Source organism: Chamaea fasciata, unplaced genomic scaffold (genome assembly GCF_029207755.1).
Source record: "Chamaea fasciata isolate MVZ Bird 193981 ecotype frontalis unplaced genomic scaffold, bChaFas1.0.hap1 SCAF_29, whole genome shotgun sequence".
In the NCBI taxonomy this organism is placed as follows: domain Eukaryota; kingdom Metazoa; phylum Chordata; class Aves; order Passeriformes; family Sylviidae; genus Chamaea; species Chamaea fasciata.
In genome coordinates this window covers 871761-893139 of record NW_027094114.1, presented here as the reverse complement: position 1 = coordinate 893139, position 21379 = coordinate 871761, and the positions used below count along the sequence as shown (strand labels likewise).

The window sequence follows — 21379 nt, the reverse complement described above, 5'->3', positions numbered from 1 at the left end:
ATCTTCTCAATCCCCTTGTCGATGCCCACATCCTGGGACAGGGATCCCAGTTGCTTGGCTTCACTACCATCTAGTTTCATATAGTGGGCCACAATATCCCAGCACTGGAGCAGCCAGGTAAGTAGGGGCTCACCCAACTGGACGCTAAAATCTTTTTGCATATCTTGCAGCTCACCTGGGGATAGCGATCAGGTGATTATCTCTGGCCCTACCTTTTCCTTCTTTTCTGATGGCCCAGCTTCCTTTTCATCCCTTGTCTTGGTTTGGGAAGACAGGTATCTGCCAGGTAATAAAAAAAAAACAACTGCAGTTTCCTTTGGGATGGAGAGTGTAAACCTGCCCCCCCCTCCACCCCCTTTTTTTTTTCCTTTTTCAATTATAAATTACAATCAGAGGCTCTTAGGCAAAGATTTGGGAAACAGGAATAGCAGTTCTTTACTAGTATGTATTACAAAGCAAACAAACCCAAAAAAACCCCACCAAACAACTACAGCATTAATAACAAACGACAACAGTACCAAGAACCTTGAGGGCTTTGTTTCACAAAACCCAGGGCAGTTTGGTTTCGGTGTCCCTGCAGGATCCTCAGAGCACCAAGCTGAAACAGTGGAAAAGTCCCGGGCTGGTAGCTGGGATGGCAGAGTGTCTCGGAAGGCAGGGGCAGGATGTCCCGGCAGGGCAGGGGGTGCAGGGTCACACTGCAGCAAGAGGAGCAGCGCGAAGAAGCCGAAGGCGAGGCAGGGCCTGGACCAGCTCCCGCGCGTGGCAGGGAAAACTCAGGATTCAGGCTGAACCGGTGATAGTAGATTTCCCAGGACTGGATCCCTTTGGCCACAGTGAAACTCCTCCAGCCAGCAACAGCCATTCTCTCTCTCCCCGAACGCTGGAAAAAAAAAAAAGCCCACAGCTGCCTCAAGCTCTGTCTTTTACCTGCATTATCTCCCCCTTCCACCTTTGTCCACCTCTTTGTTTCGGTTAAGTACTCTCAAGTATCCAACACTTGGTCTCCTTGGTAACTTATGGAGAAAAAATTCTTTAGAGAAAGAAGGAACAAACCTAACCCCCAACACCCCTCACTATGCAAACTGATTTAGTCTTGGATTTCTTCTTCTGTATAGGGGCAATTTCCACTGATACAGGTTGTTCCTCTGGTTCAGCTACAATTTGAGTGGCCACAGTGCCTGTTAGTCTGCTTTCCTCCTCCTCTCTCTGAGGGTACTGTCTAGTGACAAGCAGTGTCCGATAAATAGTAGCCAGGGCCCAGTACATTGCAATAAGTTGATCCTCTCTGGAGCTGCCTCAGCATTCTCCTTGCAAAATATTCTGTCACTTTATCAGGATCCTGTAATTGTTCAGGGCTGAACTTCCAAACCATTGATGCAGAGAATTTCCCAAAAAAATCTGCCCTCAGGGCAAATTTCTTAATAACCTCCTTAGAAACCTCTTTCTTAACTCTAAACATGGTGTGGACTGCACTGAGGAGATCTGGCAGATGTAGCAACAAGAATATGCTTTCCTTAACATCCAACGGGAATTCAAAATTCCCAAAAATTGTTGTAACAGGCCTGAAGGAGGAAAAGGGGGTTAAAGGCTGGGGAAAATCATCCTCCCCTGTTCCCCCCAGAGACTGGGTACGATTATTAATGGACTCCCAAAGGTAGCACCCAAGGCCAGAGCAGGAGAGCAACACTGAATGCACATCCCAAATGACCCTCATTGCACTTGATGCTATCATGTTATCATGTCGTAAACCAATATCTTACAGTACAGCAACAAAGCAATCCTGATCCCTCTCCCTGCTCTGAAAAAGAGCGCCACAAGGAGCATATCTGGGAACATACACAGGGTTAGGCACCACACCCACATGAACAGATCAAGCAACATTGTGACCAGTGGCTCTGTACCTAATACAACAAATGGTTAGATCAAATTAATTTCCAACCTTCTCTGGTCAGATCTGTTGTTATCTCAATCCTTTGTGCTGCACATTGGGCACCAAATAAGGCTGTCATGGTTTAGGAATGGTGCTCTACAATTAAGGTCTCATGCAGAGACTTTCCAAACCACACTGCCACTCTACCCTCTACCCTCTTCCCCCCCTTCTCCCCCCTTCCCCCTGCAGGTGGCCAGAGAGGAGAATTAGAGGCACAAAGGGCAAATGTTACAGGTTGAGATATGAGCAATTTACTGGAAAAAAACAATGAGATAACAAACTGAAATGTAACAGCAACAATGTTAATAAATAAAGTATGCAAAAAGGGAATGATTCACATGCAAAAAATGTTCACCATAGACCTTGAGACAATGAACAGTGGCTGACGGATTCCCCACCCCACCATGCTTTGTTCCATTTGAAAGGGAAGCCCTTCTCAGAAGCTGAGTCCCTTTTGCCTACCTCTAGCGATGATGTAAGGTGTAATGAATAACACGTCTTGGCCACACCCCCTCCTGCTGATCTTGGCCCGAACCAGGACAGGTACCTGCTTTGATTTCTAAATATGCTGAGTAGTTCCCAGAGGTAAAGGATCCTGTATGTAGCCTAAGGAGGAACCTACCCTGGAGGATGATTGTCTACAGCTTTTTGATGTCCCCACTAATAGTAGAGGCTCACATTCATATTCTGATTTTTTCTCTTCCACTGCAGAAAGATCAGAGATTTAATTCTGGTCATGTTAATAGAAAGAAAATCTATGTTAGTTTTTCTTAGGTATGGATCCATGGCCTGCATATCTTCCTGCTTTTTCCTGTTCTCTCAACCTTCCTTTCTGGTTCTTGTTTTCCATATTTAATCTTCTTTTTGTCGAGTGCACTTGGTTTCCTGATAAAATTTGACAGATGTAATCATTGTGTCATAATTTCTGAATAGTAACTTTTGAACCTCTAATCAATTTCAACCAAATTTGATAGTGGTTGAAAAGTCTCAAAGATCATTGAATTTCTACAGCCTGCCTGGCAAGGCAGCAGTTAGGGTAATGAGACCCAAATTAGCACTTACTTGTTTTGCTGGACCTCACCTTTCACCTGCTCTATCTGTGCAAACATCACTATGGAGAACTCTCCTGCCCTTATGGTTGTGAGACAAGCATAGGTTTTAATGGCCTGAGTCTAGCTAACCCAGATTCTTTGCTTGATACTTTTCTGTACTAGTGGGCCTGCTCACAAAAAATTCATATAAACCTTTGTGCCCATCCTTTCTTACTAACTGGTGACAAGCCTTTACTCACCCAGGACACTTCTTAGCACCTGGAGACACTTGTCTCCAGGACACTTCTTAGGGCGTGAGACTGGACAGCTGACTATAACTTAAATATGGATTTAATTGAAAGCATTGGTGAGGTGAGATTAGGAACCACACAATATTACCTGGGCCACCCTTAGGAACCACTAATCTTTCCTGTCCTCGTTTCCTCTGAACAGTTGTTAAGGCTATGATGTGCAGCATGTGTGTGACACTCATATTGAGTACTGTGCTGCAGGAGAGCAAGCAGAAAGTTTTAACTTAAAGGGGAATGTTAGTAGGATGATGTAGCGGTTTGAAAGCAAAACAAATGAGAGGCTCCAAGTCAGAGATACAATTTAATAGAAAGAAAAAAAAAAGTAAAGAGAGTAAAATAAAATAGATGAAATAATAAAAAAGACCACTGACAGAGTCAGAATACAACCTGAGTGGAGTGATGGAAGCAGTCCAGATGAGGTGGTCTTCCTGAAGCAGTGATCCTGTAGAAAGGTCTGGTAGCTCGGGTCCTCTGGGAATCCAGTGGGTAAGCGCCCCTCTGGTGTTCAGAGTCTCAGCTTATATCCAGGCTGGAATGCTTGGTTCCTCCCTCTGGGCGGAGCATCTCACAATGGGATGGTGAGTCATGTGATAAGGCCTGATGGGCCCATTAACAGGAGGTAGTCCAGGAGGGGGTTATCTGTGAGCTGTGTAGCAAAGGTGCTGATAGGCCCACTAACAGAAGATAAGCCAGAGTGGAGGAGGCAGGGAGCCCTGCCTCACCTGGTTTCAACAGTTCATGAAGATGGTGATAGAATATACTTCAACCCAGGACATTATCCACCCCTTATTCTATTACCATCTACATCATCCCAAATCAATACCTTCCTTAAACTACACACACACACACACACATATATATAATAAAATCCTACACACAGTTCTCACTTAAAATAAGGTCTCCTTGTGGTACACAGCGGGTTTCCCCATCCTTTTGCATTACCCACCAAGTGTAACCAGGTCCTTGAGCAAAGACAACCCCACGGATGGGTTTGCCCTTACCCGAGGTGGGATTAATCCAAATAGTCTTTCCTAACATACCTCTCATGTGTACCACAGGGACCCTATCTCCATCCACTGTGTGCAAGGATTCAGACTGGGCAGGACCAGCTCGATTGATGGACTCTTGGGTATTGACCATCCAGGTGGCCTTCGCTGAGTTCAGTTCCCAATTTTTGAAGGTCCCTCCGCCAAGTGCCTTAAGGGTAGTTTTAAGCAGTCCATTGCAGCGTTCCACCTTCCCGGCAGCTGGTGCATGGTATGGGATATGGTATATCCATTCGATTCCGTGTTCTCTGGCCCAAGTGCTTATGAGGCCATTCTTGAATTGAGTCCCGTTGTCTGACTCAATTCTCTCAGGGGTGCCATGTCTCCACAGGACCTGCTTTTCCAGGCCCAAGATGGTGTTCCAGGCAGTAGCATGAGGCACAGGGTAGGTCTCCAGCCATCCAGTGGTTGCTTCCACCATGGTGAGCACGTAGCGCTTGCCTTGACGGGTTTGGGGAAGGGTGATGTAGTCAATTTGCTAGGCTTCCCCATACCTATACTTTGACCATCGTCCACCATACCACAGAGGCTTCACTCGCTTGGCCTGTTTGATTGCAGCACAGGTCTCGCAGTCATGGATAGCCTAGGAGATGCTGTCCATAGTAATGTCCACCCCTCGGTCACGAGCCCATCGATATGTTGCATCTCTCCCTTGATGACCAGAGGCATCATGAGCCCAACGAGCTAGGAATAATTCTCCTTTGTGCTGCCAGTCTAGATCAACCTGTGATACTTTCACCTTGCCAGCTCGATCCACCTGCTCGTTGTTATGATGTTCTTCATTAGCCCGACTCTTGGGTACATGCGCATCCACGTGTCGAATCTTCACGATCAGCCTTTCTACTCGGGTGGCGATGTCCTGCCAAATCTCAGCAGCCCAGATGGGTTTCCCTCTGCGCTGCCAATTGGCCTTTCTCCAGCGGTCCAGCTATCCCCACAGAGCATTAGCCACCATCCACGAGTCAGGTGTAGAGATAGAGCCTCGGCCACTTCTCTCGTTCAGCAATATCCAAAGCCAGCTGGACAGCTTTAAGCTCTGTGACCTGACTCGATCCACCTTCTCCCTCGGTAGCTTGGGCAACTCGTCGTGTGGGGCTCCATACAGCAGCTTTCCATTTCCGGTTAGCACCTACAATTCGGCAGGAACCGTCGGTGAAAAGGGCATATCGTCTCTCACTCTCTGGTAGCTCGTTGTATGGTGGGGCTTCCTCGGCCTGTGTCACTTCTCCTCTTCTTCAGAGGATAATCCAAAGGTCTCACCTTCAGGCCAGTTTGTTATAATTTCCAGAATCCCAGGGTGATTCAGGTTTCCAATACGGGCGCGCTGCGTGATCAGGGCGATCCATTTGCTCCACGTGGTGTCGGTGGCGTGATGTGTGGTAGGAACCTTTCCCTTGAACATCCACCCCAGCACCGGTAGTCGAGGTGCCAGAAGCAGCTGTGCTTCAGTACCAATCACCTCTGAGGCAGCTTGGACTCCTTCATAGGCGGCTAAGATTTCCTTCTCTGTGGGAGTGTAGTTGGCTTCGGATCCTCTGTAGCTTCGGCTCCAGAATCCCAGTGGTCGTCCCCGAGTCTCATCTGGCACCTTCTGCCAAAGGCTCCATGACAGACCATGGCTCCCGGCTGCAGAGTAAAGCACATTCTTCACTTTTGATTCTGTCCTGACTGGGCCAAGGGCTACCGCATGAGCGATTTCCTGCTTGATCTGGGTGAAAGCTTGCTGCTGTTCTGGGCCCCAGTGGAAATTGTTCTTCTTGCGGGTAACCAGGTAGAGAGGGCTCACGATTTGGCTATACTCGGGAATGTGCATCCTCCGGAAGCCTATGGCACCTAGGAAAGCTTGTGTTTCCTTCTTGTTGGTCGGTGGAGACATTGCAGTGATCTTATTGATGACCTCGGAGGCAATCTGACACAGTCCATCTTGCCACTTCACTCCCAGAAACTGGATCTCTTGAGCAGGTCCCTTGACTTTGCTCCTCTTGATGGCGAAGTCGGCCTTCAGGAGAATCTGAATGATCTTCTCTCCCTTCTCAAAGACTTCTGTTGCTGCGTTTCCCCACACGATAATGTCGTCAATGTATTGCAGGTGTTCTGGAGCCTCACCCTTTTCCAGTGCAGCCTGGATCAGTCCATGGCAAATGGTGGGACTGTGCTTCCACCCCTGGGGCAGTCGGTTCCAGGTGTACTGCACGCCCCTCCAGGTGAAGGCAAACTGAGGCCTGCATTCTGCTGCCAGAGGAATGGAGAAAAAGGCATTTGCAATATCAATGGTCGCATACCATTTTGCTGCCTTGGATTCCAGCTCGTACTGAAGCTCCAACATGTCTGGTATGGCAGCGCTCAGTGGTGGTGTGACTTCATTCAGGCCACGGTAATCCACTGTCAGTCTCCATTCTCCACTGGACTTACGCACGGGCCATATAGGGCTATTAAAGGGTGAACGAGCCTTGATTACCACCCCTTGGCTCTCCAGCTCATGAATCATCTTATGGATGGGGACCACAGAGTCTCTGTCGGTGCGATATTGCCGACGGTGCACTGTTGCTTGGGCGATCGGCACCTGTTGTTCTTCAACTTTCAGTAGTCCCACAGCAGAGGGGTCGTCTGAGAGTCCAGGCAAGGTACTCAGTTGTCTGATGCCTTCTGTCTCTAGAGCAGCTATGCCAAAAACCCAGCGGTATCCTCTTGGGTCTTTGAAATACCCATTTCTGAGATAGTCTATGCCCAAAATGCATGGGGCCTCTGGACCAGTCACAATGGGGTGTTTCTGCCATTCTTTCCCAGTTAGACTTACTTCAGCTTCCAGTACAGTCAGCTCCTGGGATCCTCCTGTCACCCCAGAAATGGAAATGGGTTCCGCTCCCACATACCTTGATGGCATCAGAGTACACTGAGCACCAGTATCAACCAGAGCCGTATATCTTTGTGGGTCAGATGTTCCAGGCCATCGGATCCACACAGTCCAGTAGATCCGATTGTCCCTTTCCTCTACCTGGCTAGAGGCAGGGCCCCCCTATTCCTGGTCATGGCATACATTGGTCTCTTCCTGTAAATATGTTTCTGAGGTTCCTTCAAGAGGATCAGTCATATCATCATTCCTGTACCGTCTGGAGTTCTGTGCCCGAGAGACCGGAGCAACATTGATTCTAGATGGGCTCTTTGTGGTAGGTGTTTCTCTTTTCAGTTCATGTACCCGGGCTGCTAAGGAGGAGGTGGGTTTTCCATCCCACTTCCTCATGTCTTCTCCATGCTCCCAAAGAAAAGACCAGAGGTTACCTCGTGGTGTGTATCCTCTCTCCCTGGCTGGGGAGCGCCTGCTCCTAATGGCAGAGACTCTCATTGGCTCTGGTGGGATACGGTAAATTTCTTCCTTAAGTTCTTTTTTCAGTTTCTGATGGCCTTCTTCAATCAAGCTCCGGACTTGCTCAGCCAGTCTTGTTTCCACAGACGAGACATGGGTATGAACTGGAGCAGTGACAGTGTCCTCGTAACTTCTTAGTTTATTAGCCAAGACACCTACCCTGTGCTCACCTTCCCTCCATTGCAGTGTTGCCAGGTAACGTGAGTACATCTCGGGTCCAAGCCGTGCAAATCTCAACCACATCCGTGATGTGCACTGGACACCATCTGGGTTTTTAGGAAATCTCTCATCTTCTGAAAAAATGATCTCCAACACAGCCAATTCCCTCAGGCATCGGATACCTTGTTCTATTGTGTTCCATTTTCCTTGGTGCACTTGGAGGTCTTCTTTACAAAGGTATCTATCTTTCACACTTGTTAGCAGTCGCTGCCAGAGGCTTAGAGGTTCTTGGGTTTTCCCAATCCCCTGGTCAATGACCACATCCCGGGACAGCGATCCCAGTTGCCTGGCCTCACTTCCATCCAGAATGGTGTCGTTGGCTGCAGCGTCCCAGATGCGGAGCAGCCAGGTCAGGATGGACTCGTTGGTCTGGCGGGTGAATTCCCTTCGCAGGTCACGCAGCTCACCCAGAGATAGAGAGCGAGTGATGATTTCTGGCTCTGTCTCTTCTGCTGATTGTGAAGGTCCTGCTGCACCCTCATCAGTCACTATGCAGACTGATTTGGTCCTTGATTTCTTCTTCTGAACGGGGGCAACTGCTATTGGTTTAGGCTGTTCCGGTTCGGTGATGGTTTGTGTGGAGATGCTGATGGCACCTTTGGTCCCTTTCTCCTCTGTGACAGTCTGCATAGATGTGGACACTGTTGCCTCACTTTTGGCTTCTTTCTCCTCTGTGAAGGTCTGTGTAGATGAGGACACTGTTGCCTTGCCTTTGGTTCCTTTCATCTCTGTGACACTCTGTGTAGACACGGATACTGTTGCTCTGCTTCTTTTTCCCTCTTCCTCTTCCTTCAGAACATGCTGTATCACACTAGGTAGTGTTTTGATTCTAAGCATGGTGCGGGCCGTGCAGAGAAGACAAAGCAGGACTAACAACAACATCATGCTGTCCTTGGCATTCAGAGGGTAGTCCATATTTTCAAAAACTGCTGTGTCATGCCTGAAAAGCTGGAAAAAATCATTCTTCACCCCTCCCCACAGGGGCTGGGTGAGATTGTTGAGGCCCCAGATGTAGCATCCTAGACCAGAACAAGAAAACAAAAGTGGGTGTGTATTCTGAATAATGTTCATTGCCTCGGAGTTTATCAAGCAATGGACATAATAGACCACTAAAGCAATTTTAGTACCATACCCTGGTCTACGCAGGAGCATTAAGACTGGCAGATAGTGCCCCAGTTGTGGAAAAATATAGAGATAGATATAAGACACATGTAAGCATGTTGAGCATCATAGCAAACAAGTGTCTTCTTCAATACAAAATTGTAATTCTGACTTTTCTCAGTGCCTCGAGCTGCACGTTGGGCGCCAAAAATGTAGCAGTTTGAAAGCAAAACAAATGAGAGGCTCCAAGTCAGAGATACAATTTAATAGAAAGAAAAAAAAAGTAAAGAGAGTAAAATAAAATAGATGCAATAATACAAAAGACCACTGACAGAGTCAGACTACAACCTGAGCGGAGTGATGGAAGCAGTCCAGATGAGGTGGTCTTCCTGAAGCAGTGATCCTGTAGAAAGGTCTGGTAGCTCGGGTCCTCTGGGAATCCAGTGGGTAAGCGCCCCTCGGGTGTTCAGAGTCTCAGCTTATATCCAGGCTGGAATGCTTGGTTCCTCCCTCTGGGCGGAGCATCTCACAATGAGATGGTGAGTCATGTGATAAGGCCTGATGGGCCCATTAACAGGAGGTAGTCCAGGAGGGGGTTATCTGTGAGCTGTGTAGCAAAGGTGCTGATGGGCCCACTAACAGAAGATAAGCCAGAGTGGAGGAGGCAGGGAGCCCTGCCTCACCTGGTTTCAACAGTTCATGAAGATGGTGATAGAATATACTTCAACCCAGGACAGATGATTAAAAACACAATGACTAAAAATTAGATTGTAAAAGGATAAATAATTACTGGTTTTGATTTTCATATTTTAGACCGGTTTTTATCAGTGTATGTTCTTATTTTGCTCAGTAGCATATGTATAATGTATATATATAATATGTATATAACGCAAATGTATTTTAAATGTATTTTAAATCCTCCAGGGATGGTGAGTCTACCACTTCCCTGGGCAGCCTGTTCCAATGCTTGACAACATTTTCTGTGAAGATTTTTTTTCCTAAAACCATTGTAGGTCCCTTCCAACTGAACTATTCTATTCTATACACACAAAAATTGCTAATTTTGACCTGAGATTTCCTCTGACATATTTTGACGCTAAGGATAAGATACACTAGGTATTCAAAGTAGTTTCTTTCCCCCCCTTCTTGTGTAGTTGGTCTTATTCCCTCTTTACACATGACATTGAGAACTTATGAAAACTATCCATCATTAAACTAAATCATGTAAAAGTAAAGCTGACAGCAAAACAGGTACCACGTTCTTAACTCTTCGGTCTGCATTCGCATCCCCACTTCGTCGCGGGCTGCAGCCTCCTAGGTCGCTGACAGGTGCTGTGGGTGCGTGGCCACAGCTGTCCCGAGGAGGCCGGGCTGAGGCTCTGCTTCGCCCTTTGCCTGTCGGGGCTGCTGGAGCGTTCTCTCTGGTTTCGGGTGGTGGTGAGAAAGGGCTGTAGAGGAAACACCCCGATTTCCCCCGCTCGGAATTGAGGGGCTCGCCTTTTGTCGCCCCCAGGCTCCTGACTGTGTGGAACGCACTGGGGAAAGGCTGACGTCGGCGCTGGCGGGCGGGGCGTGCGCGGTGCTAGGACCCAGGAGGACGCAAGGCGGCTTTTAGAGCCAGATTGCAAATTCGCCGTGACTCAGTCCGTGTACTGGAGCAGGTTAGTGCTGTTCTTCTGTGGGGCCGGGCTCGGGTGAGAGCAGGCCGAGCGTCATGTAGCTAGCTAGCTAGCGTGCTTGCTTGCTTGCTTCCCCCCCCCCCCCCCCCCTTCCTTCCTCCCTTCCTTTCTTCCCGGGGCCTGCCGCGCCGCTAATCGCGGCCTCTTGTTTGGTGTTTTTTTCAGCAAGCCAAGATGGAGTATGAGTGGAAGCCTGACGAACAGGGGCTTCTACAGATCCTGCAGCTGCTCAAGGAATCGCAGTCCCCTGACACCACCACGCAGAGAGCCGTTCAACAAGTATCCTCGGTCGAGGCCTACGCCGCGGGCGGGCGGAGCTGCGGCCGTCCGGGCGACCGCTAGGGAGGCTGGGGGCTCCGGGTAGGGGCAGCGCGGCCACAGGCCAGTGTCTGTGGCAGGCAGGTGGCAGCCAGGCCTTTCTGGGGAGCCGCCACAACGAACTCTGTGGGCTGAGCCTCCGCTTGAGCGGGCGGCCGTGGCGCGGCATTTGAACCGCTAAGGCGGCCTGTGGGCCGCAGAGACGCCTTCCCCCGCCGAGAGCCCGGGCACCTGTTGCGAGCCCCGAGCGCCAAGGTTCGGGTGTTTTTTTGGTTTGGTTTGGTTTGGTTTTTTTTTTTTGTTTTTTTGTTTTTTAAATTTTATTTTTAAAGCCTTAGCTCCTTTGTGGCTGCTTTGGTATCTGCTGCTTTTCCAGATTACTTCGTGCTGGGTCGCTGCCAGCACCTAGCCCTCAGCAGATCCCACCGAGAAGGCTGGAGCGGAGGGGGGAGGGGGGCTCTGCTCGCCAGGCTGACTTGATGATGCGGCGCGGGTTAGCTGTCGCCCCTGCGGCAAAACAGGGCTGACCAGGGGCTTCCTAAACTAATCCGGCACTAGGATTCACGGGCGAATATCGTAGCTGGTGGGAAGAGTGTTCCTGGTGGAGCCGACTGCACGCTCTCGGTGGCCTGTTGGCTCTGACCGTGTTTCCCTGTATTGTGAGGATGTTTCTGCTTGCCTAGAATCCTGAGCCCGAAATACTGTTCGTTACACTTTTTACATCTCACAAGAAGAGTGGAATCTACCCTATGTGGTTTGTGCAGCTTTGCAGTGCATTTTGCGTTAGTGTTGTGGATTCTTGGTTTGCTGTTTGGGTGTTGAGTTGTTTTCTTCCCCCCTCAGGTCTCTCTTGATTGTAGAAGCGATGAAATAGCAAGGTTTTAAGGAACAAAGATTGAAAGAGGAAAATTTTACATTAAGTCGAGTAGAAGCATAAGTCTTGAAAAATAAAGCTCTCATCTACTGTCTCCTGTTCCTTGAGCTAACTATAGAGGTGCTTTAAAATATCTAGAAGTCCTGAAAGGATATCCTCCTATGATGAATATGAATTTAGGATCTTGATCCCTTTTTATTTAAGACCTTTGCTTGAAGGTCTTCACAAAAGGCAACAAAACTTATGTAGGTAAGAATACATATGTATGTTGTGTTAGAAGTTTAGCTTGAAGCCAAATTTGCTCGACTTCTAGGCTTTACCAGTAGATGTGGTCAAACCTTGGAAGGTTTCTGTTCTTACCTGAAACGTGAAGGTAGATTTCACCTTGTTTTTGCAGCTGTGTTTCAGATTCTTAAGGTGGTATTGCTTCCTATGAAAAATACTATACAGAAGTTCCTGAGTGTTCTGATAATGCCCCGAATTTAAACAGGTGCTCTTTAGTATTTCAAATACAAAAGTGATTATAACAACAGTGATTACAGTGTAGCTTTCATGTAAAATTACATTTTAAAGGTCTGCTTCAAATAACGGTATCTGGCTATTGATCAGTGGAAGGGCCATCAATGTCAACATAAATATATATGGCTAGGGTTTAGCAACTTTGACTATTTAGAGCTTAAGCTGTACAGCAAGTAAAATGAATGCCTATGAAGCAAATAATCCTACTAGTTCTAAAAATAATTTTTTGTTAAATGTCTTCATTGTTTGCCATACTGGTGATATCTAGTATATTTGGTAACTGCATGCTTATGACTTAAAATATTGTTGAGCATAATAGTAATTAATACCAGGGTGTAAGAACAAGATACAAGGAAAATGCCAGAATGCTGTTCTAGGAAAGCAGTGGCAGAATACTTAGAAATTTGAGGCAAAAGTAATGACAATTTTTAGAAAAACAGCTATGTACCTTCTAACTTCAGAAACATAATAATTCTTCTTGCAGTTGCCCCAAAGAACATAGTAAAGAGGTTGGTATTGCTAGTAAAATGCTTTTTCAGAGGTGTCACTCTAGAAAATTGTTTTGTGTACAGGATTTTTTTTTTAAGAGAGCATGGATAAAGATGAACTTCTTTGTACAAATACCTGGGCATTTACAATGAAACAGCTTCTCACAGTTGAAAGCTCAGACTGGCTAGTTAGCATCATAAAAATGTATATGACTAATATTAAAGTGACTAGCTTATGAAAATCATCATAGTTGTATTTTAATGCTGAAATGCTTTTATTTATTGTGGAGTAAAAAAATCATGTATTATGTGATTGTATCTCAGTGGATTCCTTAGGTTTTGTTGGCTTTTAAGCATAAATTTTGAAATCTAAAGCTGTACAGAGGAATGTAGGGGCTTTGGGGAGGGTGGGAATTTCTGTGTTCGTTCCTGGATTCTTTTCTCAGATTTCAACATTACTAAAGCTACTGCTTCAGTATGAAAATTACAGAAATTGTTTTCAAAGTGTTCATAGCCTGTATGTTGTGAGCTCATAGTCATAGAATTTTTAAATGATGCAGTAGTACCTAGCTCAATCATAGTATTCAGAAAGCTATAAATGCTGTGTGTGAAGATTATAATTTCCTTGACAGTTTTTCTCTTCAGAAACTAGAACAACTCAATCAGTATCCAGATTTCAACAACTACCTGATTTTTGTTCTTACAAAGTTGAAGTCTGAAGGTAAGTTCTTGGGATACTGACTGGTTTATTCTAATTTTTTGTTTCTTTTTAAAAATCTATTTTATTTAGCTTGAAAGAAAAAAGAAACTGATTTCTATACTCTGTGTGCTGGTGGGTTGATATCCACAGTCATGTAGAAGAACTCTTTATCCTCTTGGGAATCTTTGTGGAAAAAGATCTGATAACATGGTGCTTGTAGTTTCAGTCTTGAAAGAGATTCCATTCCAAAAGTCCAGTGAAATCTTTAAAAAAAAGTGGGAGCATATCATACTTCTGTCAGACTACAGTGAAACTGTAGAATAACTTTGCACATCATGGTGATGAATCTTGACTATACACTTTATAAAACATGCTGCTAAATCCAGTTGTGATTGTGATCTCTCTAGTAATCAATCTATTAAATATTTAGAAGATTACTATTGCAGCTGCTTGCTCAACCCCCATCTCACCCCCCCACCCTGGTGGAATGGGGAGGAGAATAAAAAGTAAAACTTGTATGTTGAGATAAGAACAGTTAATTAATTGAAAATAAAGTAAAATACAGTAATAATGGTAAATAATAATAATAATGATAATAAAAAGGGAAAAACAAGTGATGCACAATGCAATTGCTCACCATCTGCTGACTGATGCCAGACCCCCCTTCCCGAACCCAGATCAGCCACCCTTCTGGGTGACTCCCACCAGTTTATAAACTGGGCATGACGTTCTAAGGTGTGGAATATCCCTTTGGTCAGTTTTGGTCACCTGTCCCAGCTGTGCTCCCTACCTGTTTCCTTTGTGAACCTCCTCACTTGCATAACATGAGACAAGAAAAAATTCCTTGACTTAGGATAAACATGAGTTAGCAAAAAATGAAAATGTCAGCATGTTATCAACATCATTCTCATTCTAAATCCAAAACACAGCACTGTAACAGCTACTGAGAAGAAATTAACTCTATCCTACTTGAAACCACACAATCACATCCTAGTTGTCCAAATATTATGTCTGTTAGAATCTTCATTCTGAAGCCTTAATTCTAATATAATGTAGTTACTGCTGGCTTATTTTTATGGACGTTTGTACAAACTGTTTATGGCATAGTATAGCCTCTTCCAGTTGGAAAATTCAAGCAATTCCTTAGTAATTATCAGTAAGACTATCCACCCCCAGGGCAGATTTTTTAATAACCTCCTTAGAAACCTCTTTCTTAACTCTAAACATGGTGTGGACTGCACTGAGGAGACCTGGCAGATGTAGCAACAAGAACATGCTTTCCTTAACATCCAACGGGAATTCAAAATTCCCAAAAATTGTTGTAACAGGCCTGAAGGAGGAAAAGGGGGTTAAAGGCTGGGGAAAATCATCCTCCCCTGTTCCCCCCAGAGACTGGGTACGATTATTAATGGACTCCCAAAGGTAGCACCCAAGGCCAGAGCAGGAGAGCAACACTGAATGCACATCCCAAATGACCCTCATTGCACTTGATGCTATCATGTTATCATGTCGTAAACCAATATCTTACAGTACAGCAACAAAGCAATCCTGATCCCTCTCCCTGCTCTGAAAAAGAGCGCCACAAGGAGCATATCTGGGAACATACACAGGGTTAGGCACCACACCCACATGAACAGATCAAGCAACATTGTGACCAGTGGCTCTGTACCTAATACAACAAATGGTTAGATCAAATTAATTTCCAACCTTCTCTGGTCAGATCTGTTGTTATCTCAATCCTTTGTGCTGCACATTGGGCACCAAATAAGGCTGTCATGGTTTAGAAATGGTGCTCTACAATTTAGTGTTCCCACTGTGTCATAAATGAGTGTTTTAAGATTGCTTAAAAAATCACCGGCAAAGGTATCAGTAAAAACAGGTTTAAAATAAAAGCAATAGCACAACAATCTTCGTTGGCAAGGTTCACTCTACTAACCAGATGGTTAAGGCACATGGAGGAAAAGCAAGCAAAAAAAAATCCGGAGTCAATTAATCCACACTGAAATAAACCGAAATTATCAGGGAGAGTTGGGAGAGAGACAAAAGGATAGAAAGGGTAAGGATAAAAATTAATATGGCCTAAAGGCCCAACACCCAACAGCGCTTAAACTTAACAGTTCTTAAACTTATCAGTACTTATCCTAACTTAAACTTGACAGCACCTTAACAGCATTTAACTTAATTTATAACTTAAACAATTTAGCAAAGGATTCATACAGGATTTACTGTAGCACAACAGCAACTTGCTTACAGGCCTAATTTACAAATCTAAAGTACTTAAGAATCTCAGAGAGCAGTGTTTCTTCCACATTTGCTATAGCATATGCACACTTACGTGCACACAGATATAAAGAGTCTGTACATGCTACCTGTGAAAAATTCCTCTCAAAGGTAGTGAAACACTTCAGATGCCTTTGCGTCTTCTCAATGAGCGAAGGGTCAAGCCTTGAGGAGTGGGGGCATCAGCCCAGGATTTATCGTTTTTCAGTGATCCTCCGAGTATAGCAAACTTAAAGAGTTTGCTGTGTCTCAGAGGTCTCACTCAAGGAGGTTGCTGGTTGCAGCCGCTGTTGGCCAGGAGAGCTCAAAGGGTCTTACTTAGGACTGCTGTTTATAGTGTTGCAAGAGAGGGCTTTGATCATAATTTTTCATCCTGACTACACTTCAGGTCCTGCCATTGGATCGCAACAACCCCCTGCAGCACTACAGGCTTGGGGAAGAGTGGCTGGAAAGCAGCCCTGTGGAAAAGGACCTGGAGATGCTGGGTGACAGTGACTGAACATGAGCCAGCAGTGTGCCCAGGTGGCCAAGAAGGCTAATGGAATCCTTGCTTGTATCAGAAACACTGGTCAGCAGGACCAGGGCAGTGATTGTTCCCCTGTATTTGGCACTGGTGAGGCTGCACCTCAAGTATTGAGTTCACTTTTGAGCCCCTCACAATAAGAAATACATTGAGAAGCTCTGGAGCATGTCCAGAGAAGGGCAACGAAGCAGGAGAAGGGTCTGGAGCACAAGTCTGATGAGGAGCAGCCGAGGGAGCTCAGGGGGCTCAGCCTGTGGAAAAGGAGGCTCAGGAGAGACCTTATCACTCTCTATAACTACCTGAAAGGAGGTTGTAGCCAGGTGGGGGTCAGCCTCTTCTCCTAGTTAACATGTGACTAGACAAAATAGCCTCAAGTTGCACCAGGAGAGGTTTAGGTTGGGTATTAGGGAAAATTTCTGCAAGAAAAGGGTTGTCAAGCCCTGGCATAGGCTTCCCAAGACAGTGATGGAGTCACTGTTCTTGGAGGGATTTGAAAGCTGTGTAGATGTGGCACTTGAAAACATGGTTTGGTGGTGGTCTTGGCAGTACTGGGTTAATGGTTAGACTTGATTTTAAAGGTCCTTTCTATCCTAAATGATTCTGTGATTCTGTGTCTAACTGTGGCTGCTAAAAATAATGCTTTCATTGTGGCTTGCAAGGGCTATAAATAGTGTGTAAATGAAAGGAAAACTCCTTTGGCTTCCTTCCTGGCCAGACACAACATTAGTTCTGAATAACTGCTTATGGAGGACTGGATTTCTTGGATATGTCCATACCTATCAGTGGATTATAGATATGCAAGGAAATAACAGTTGGATATAATAAATTAGTGTAGTAATTAATGGAGAGATTTTACCTTGAATTCAGAGAGCATTTCAGGTAGACTTATCAAGAGTTCAAGTAAGAATGTCCACCTTTAGGATGTTCTCCACCTGACCTTTGTTATTGACATATTCAAAATTTTAACCAAAATGATAAAATTACTTCATTTGACTTGCCAAGTAATAACAATAATAATGATAATAATGATAATAATAATAATAATAATACTTGTCACCTCAGAACCACATTCTGTAGTTGACAGAGGTATGTCTGCTCATCTAGTTTTTGGTATTTTTTTTTTTTAATTGTAAATCTGTTCTCCTAGAAAAGTTTTTGGTCCTTGAAATGCAGTGCCCTGCAAGAACTTTTATTTTTACATTGTGTAGAAGTTGGTAGGTATTTAAAACCTGTAGTATAGGCAAAATTATAAAATTCTTTTAAATATATATGCATCAGGTGGATTCCTGGTTTATGAAGTTACTGAATTCTATGTAAGAACGATGTTTGTAAATCAATATTTATAGTTACAGAGAATGAAAATTAGTACTTTTTTAAGAAAGACTGAAATATACTTTTAAATCTTGTTCTAATACTCATATGCAGCATTCTGGTTTTGGAACTCGTAATCAGTTGATTAAAATTATTTTAGCAGTAGCCCCTCTTTAAAACTGCAATTTTTGTTCAACTAGCACCGATTGCACTAGAAAGTATTTTTAATGGCCCTCAGTCAGTCATCATGGGTATGATAAGAGTCCTTGTGTTATGATGCACTAACTTTAAGTTTTAAAATATTTTATATTTGAAAGTTATATCTCTTATATTTCTTATATTTCTTTGGGGATGTTAATAGTTTTGAAGGCCTAGAATAGATCTGTGTGTAAACTGTAACTCTTGGTGCAAATCAACTTTAAGCATCCTTACTTCTTGCCAAAATCAGGGCTTCTGTTCTGGTTTGGGCTGAGGTAGAGTTAATTTTCTTCACAGTGGCTGGTATGGGACTGTGTTTTGGATTTGTGCTGGAAACAGTGATGATAACACAGGGATGTTTTCGTTACTGCTGAGCAGGGCTTACACACAGCCAAGGCCTTTTCTGCTTCTCACCCCACCCCACCAGTGGGTAGGCTGGGGGTGCACAACCGACCAAAGGCTAAAATGCTGATTAAAATTAGCTTTATCGGCTGATTAGGATTGCTGTAAACTTTAAATTTTCTTTTACTATAAACTCATCCTTTCCAGGTAGATCATCCACATCTCACTTTCAGCATGCTTCAGAAGTAATACCAAGTTACTTATGCCCTTGGTTGAAGAACTGAACATGAATCTGCTCCAAATGAACTCTGAAACTAAAAAACTTTGCTATATAAATTGATGGTTGTATTTGGAAGGAGGGATAAGGAAACAGAGATTAATATTTATCACTGCAAGCTTTGATCTTGTTGCATTGTTCTGCAAATATACTTTATCCTAAGAACTGATGGAAGTTATAAACGCAATTATTTTCTGTTGCAGATGAGCCGACACGTTCCTTGAGTGGTCTCATCTTGAAGAATAATGTAAAAGCACATTTTCACAACTTTCCAAATGGGGTAACTGACTTCATTAAAACTGAATGTTTGAACAATATTGGTGATTCCTCCCCCTTAATTAGAGCTACTGTAGGTAAGTTAACTCATTACTGTATTCTGCACACTGAAAATGTTACTGATATAAGTGAGAGCTGTGCTAGTGAGAGTTATTAAACTCCTAAAACTGTTTGCTTCTGATAATTGTCACAACTACACCATGATGATTCTGATATTAATCTTCAGTGTGAATATACAAATATATTTTTCCTTCCTATTCTCTTGAAACTGAATTAGCAATTCAGTTTGTATCTCTTGAAATGTGACTGAACAGAAGTTTACTTGAATCTGCTCAAATTTAGCTTGCTGCCAATTTTTATACCTAAAACCAGGAGTAAGGTAAAGGTTCTGACTTCAGAACTATTTCAGCACTCCACTTGCATTAGTAAATCACTTCTGTTAGCTGATTTCCTCTTTGCTCCTCCATATGCACACCTCTTCAGGGAATAATTACACCAGATGTTACATATATTAACATAATGAGTTTATGTTTTTTAAAAGCTTCTGTCAGAAAACAGTAAAGTGTGGTGATCAGAACATCAGCTACAAGTGTTTTTGTTGTATGTTTTTTTTTTAATTTCCTAAATCCTGTGGTTTAGTACACCTCTTCCATAACATGTAAATTTGTTATTTTTACTTATTTCTAGGTAATGTTGCTTTTCTGTCTGCTCTTTGAGAATATGATTTCCCCCCAATTATTATAATTGTAATTTTCTTTGTCCACTCCAAAAGCTATAAAAAAGTGAAATAAATGTATATTTAAGTACAGTAGAAAAAAACAGGGATTGGGTGCAAGTTCAGAAAGGCATTCAGCTTGTATCAGCTGATTTCTGTTATAAAATTATGTCATGGTTTTACCCCTAAGTAACTAAGTACCACACAGATGCCTGCTCACTCCCCCATCTTTCCTCTCAGTGGGGAGGAGAATCAGGTTGAGATAAGAACAATTTAATAATTGAAACAAAATAATAATTTCAATAATAAAAAATATACAAATAATATTACTAATAATTGTCATGAGAAGGACGTAGAGTTACAGAAGCCAAGAGTAACAAGTGATGCGCAATACAGTTGCTCTCCACCACTGACTGATGCCCAGCACATCCCTCCCCCCAGTTTATATACTGGACATGATGTTCTATGGTGTTGAATATCCCTTTGGTCAGTTCAGATTAACTGTCCCAGCTATGCTCCCTCCTGGTTTCTTTTGTGCAGCTCCTCACTGGCAGAGCATGAGACACTGAAAAGCCCTTGACTCAGGGTAAGGACTGCTCAGCAACAACCAAAAACTTCAGTGTGTTATCACCATTATTCTCATACTGAATCCAAAACACAGCATTCTACCAGCTACTGAGAAGAAAATGAACTCTCCCAGCAGAAACCAGAACATTTTCCACCCCTAATTCCATGCCATTTAGATCATGCCAGGTCACACAGTTTCCAGTACTCCATCACCTGTATTTTGATAGATCTACACACAGAAATACTCCCTTAGTCTATGGACTATGGACCGTGTAAGTCTGTTGAGTTCATTCACTCCAAGTGCCAGGCCCCGCAACTCCATGCAGTGCTACATGCTTGGGGCAGAGTGGCTGTGTTTCGGCAAAGTGGGACAGCTACAGACAAAGTTTATTTGAGAAGCCCTCTGATTGAGTCACGAGGTGCAGAAAGGACCGCTTTGCTTTCTAAAACTCCTCAGAGAGAGGAGCCTGGGTGCAGCTGGATCCAATCATAGCCCCAGACTTGGTTAACGATTTACGTCTAAAGGATTATATAGGTGTAGTTGAACCTTTATACAATTTTGTCCTGCAGGATTAAAGATTACAAACCAGATGTATTTATATAAATATATATGACTTATTATGATAATGATTAGACAAAAATATCTTAATCAGAATTATTTACTGCACAGTATAGGAGCTATAACTACTAGTATAGTATAGTGCACTATTTTGAAGCAATATTAAAGCTAGCAAAAACAATTAAGTAGAGACTGATGTTACTCAGCAATACCAATGATCGTGGGTAAATCTCTTTTGCTCAGCCCTGAGGAGTAACCTTGAGAGGTGTCCCCATTTAAGGGAGGAATCTCCACAGATACACTCCCAGAAGGGGTATGTTAAAAGACCCTGACATTAAAATTTGGGACTGGGCTTTTATAGTATAAAGTGATTGACTGTCAGTCATATGTCTGCAGACCAGCTGTGTCAGCTCAGCAGCTTTAGATAAGTTATCAGTAGTATAATTTGTTCCTTTATCTGGGTATTTTACCAGGTCTACCACATCTTCATCTCACTATCAAGGTGTTTAACTTTGGGATTGATGAGTCACACTGGTTTCAGCATTGTTCAACACCAAAAGCAGCAGGAGTCCCCCTTCTTCATTTATCTCTGATAGCTTTGCAAATAGGACATGGTTTGAGTTGTTTTCCCCATTCCAGGCAGAGTATCCTGCTACACTCTATCATGACTTCAGTCAATCATTATCTCATGAAATGGTAATGCAGGTATCTCTTGCCTTCATGCTATAAAAGCATCCACTGCATATGT

The 21379-nt window shown here is 43.9% G+C and overlaps 1 protein-coding gene across 5 annotated transcripts in view; it reads left to right on the top strand.

The window, feature by feature from the left end:
- Positions 1 to 21379, top strand: part of LOC136302432 (transportin-1-like) — a 140851-nt gene that overhangs the window by 31813 nt on the left and 87659 nt on the right. For all 5 annotated transcript variants that reach the window (XM_066205933.1, XM_066205932.1, XM_066205931.1 and 2 more), the window contains 4 exons: positions 10519 to 10666; positions 10850 to 10963; positions 13529 to 13604; positions 18718 to 18867. In XM_066205933.1, the coding sequence (XP_066062030.1) occupies positions 10859 to 10963; positions 13529 to 13604; positions 18718 to 18867 (331 nt within the window). In that variant the 5' untranslated portion in view covers positions 10519 to 10666; positions 10850 to 10858. The remainder of the gene's footprint in view (positions 1 to 10518; positions 10667 to 10849; positions 10964 to 13528; positions 13605 to 18717; positions 18868 to 21379) is intronic.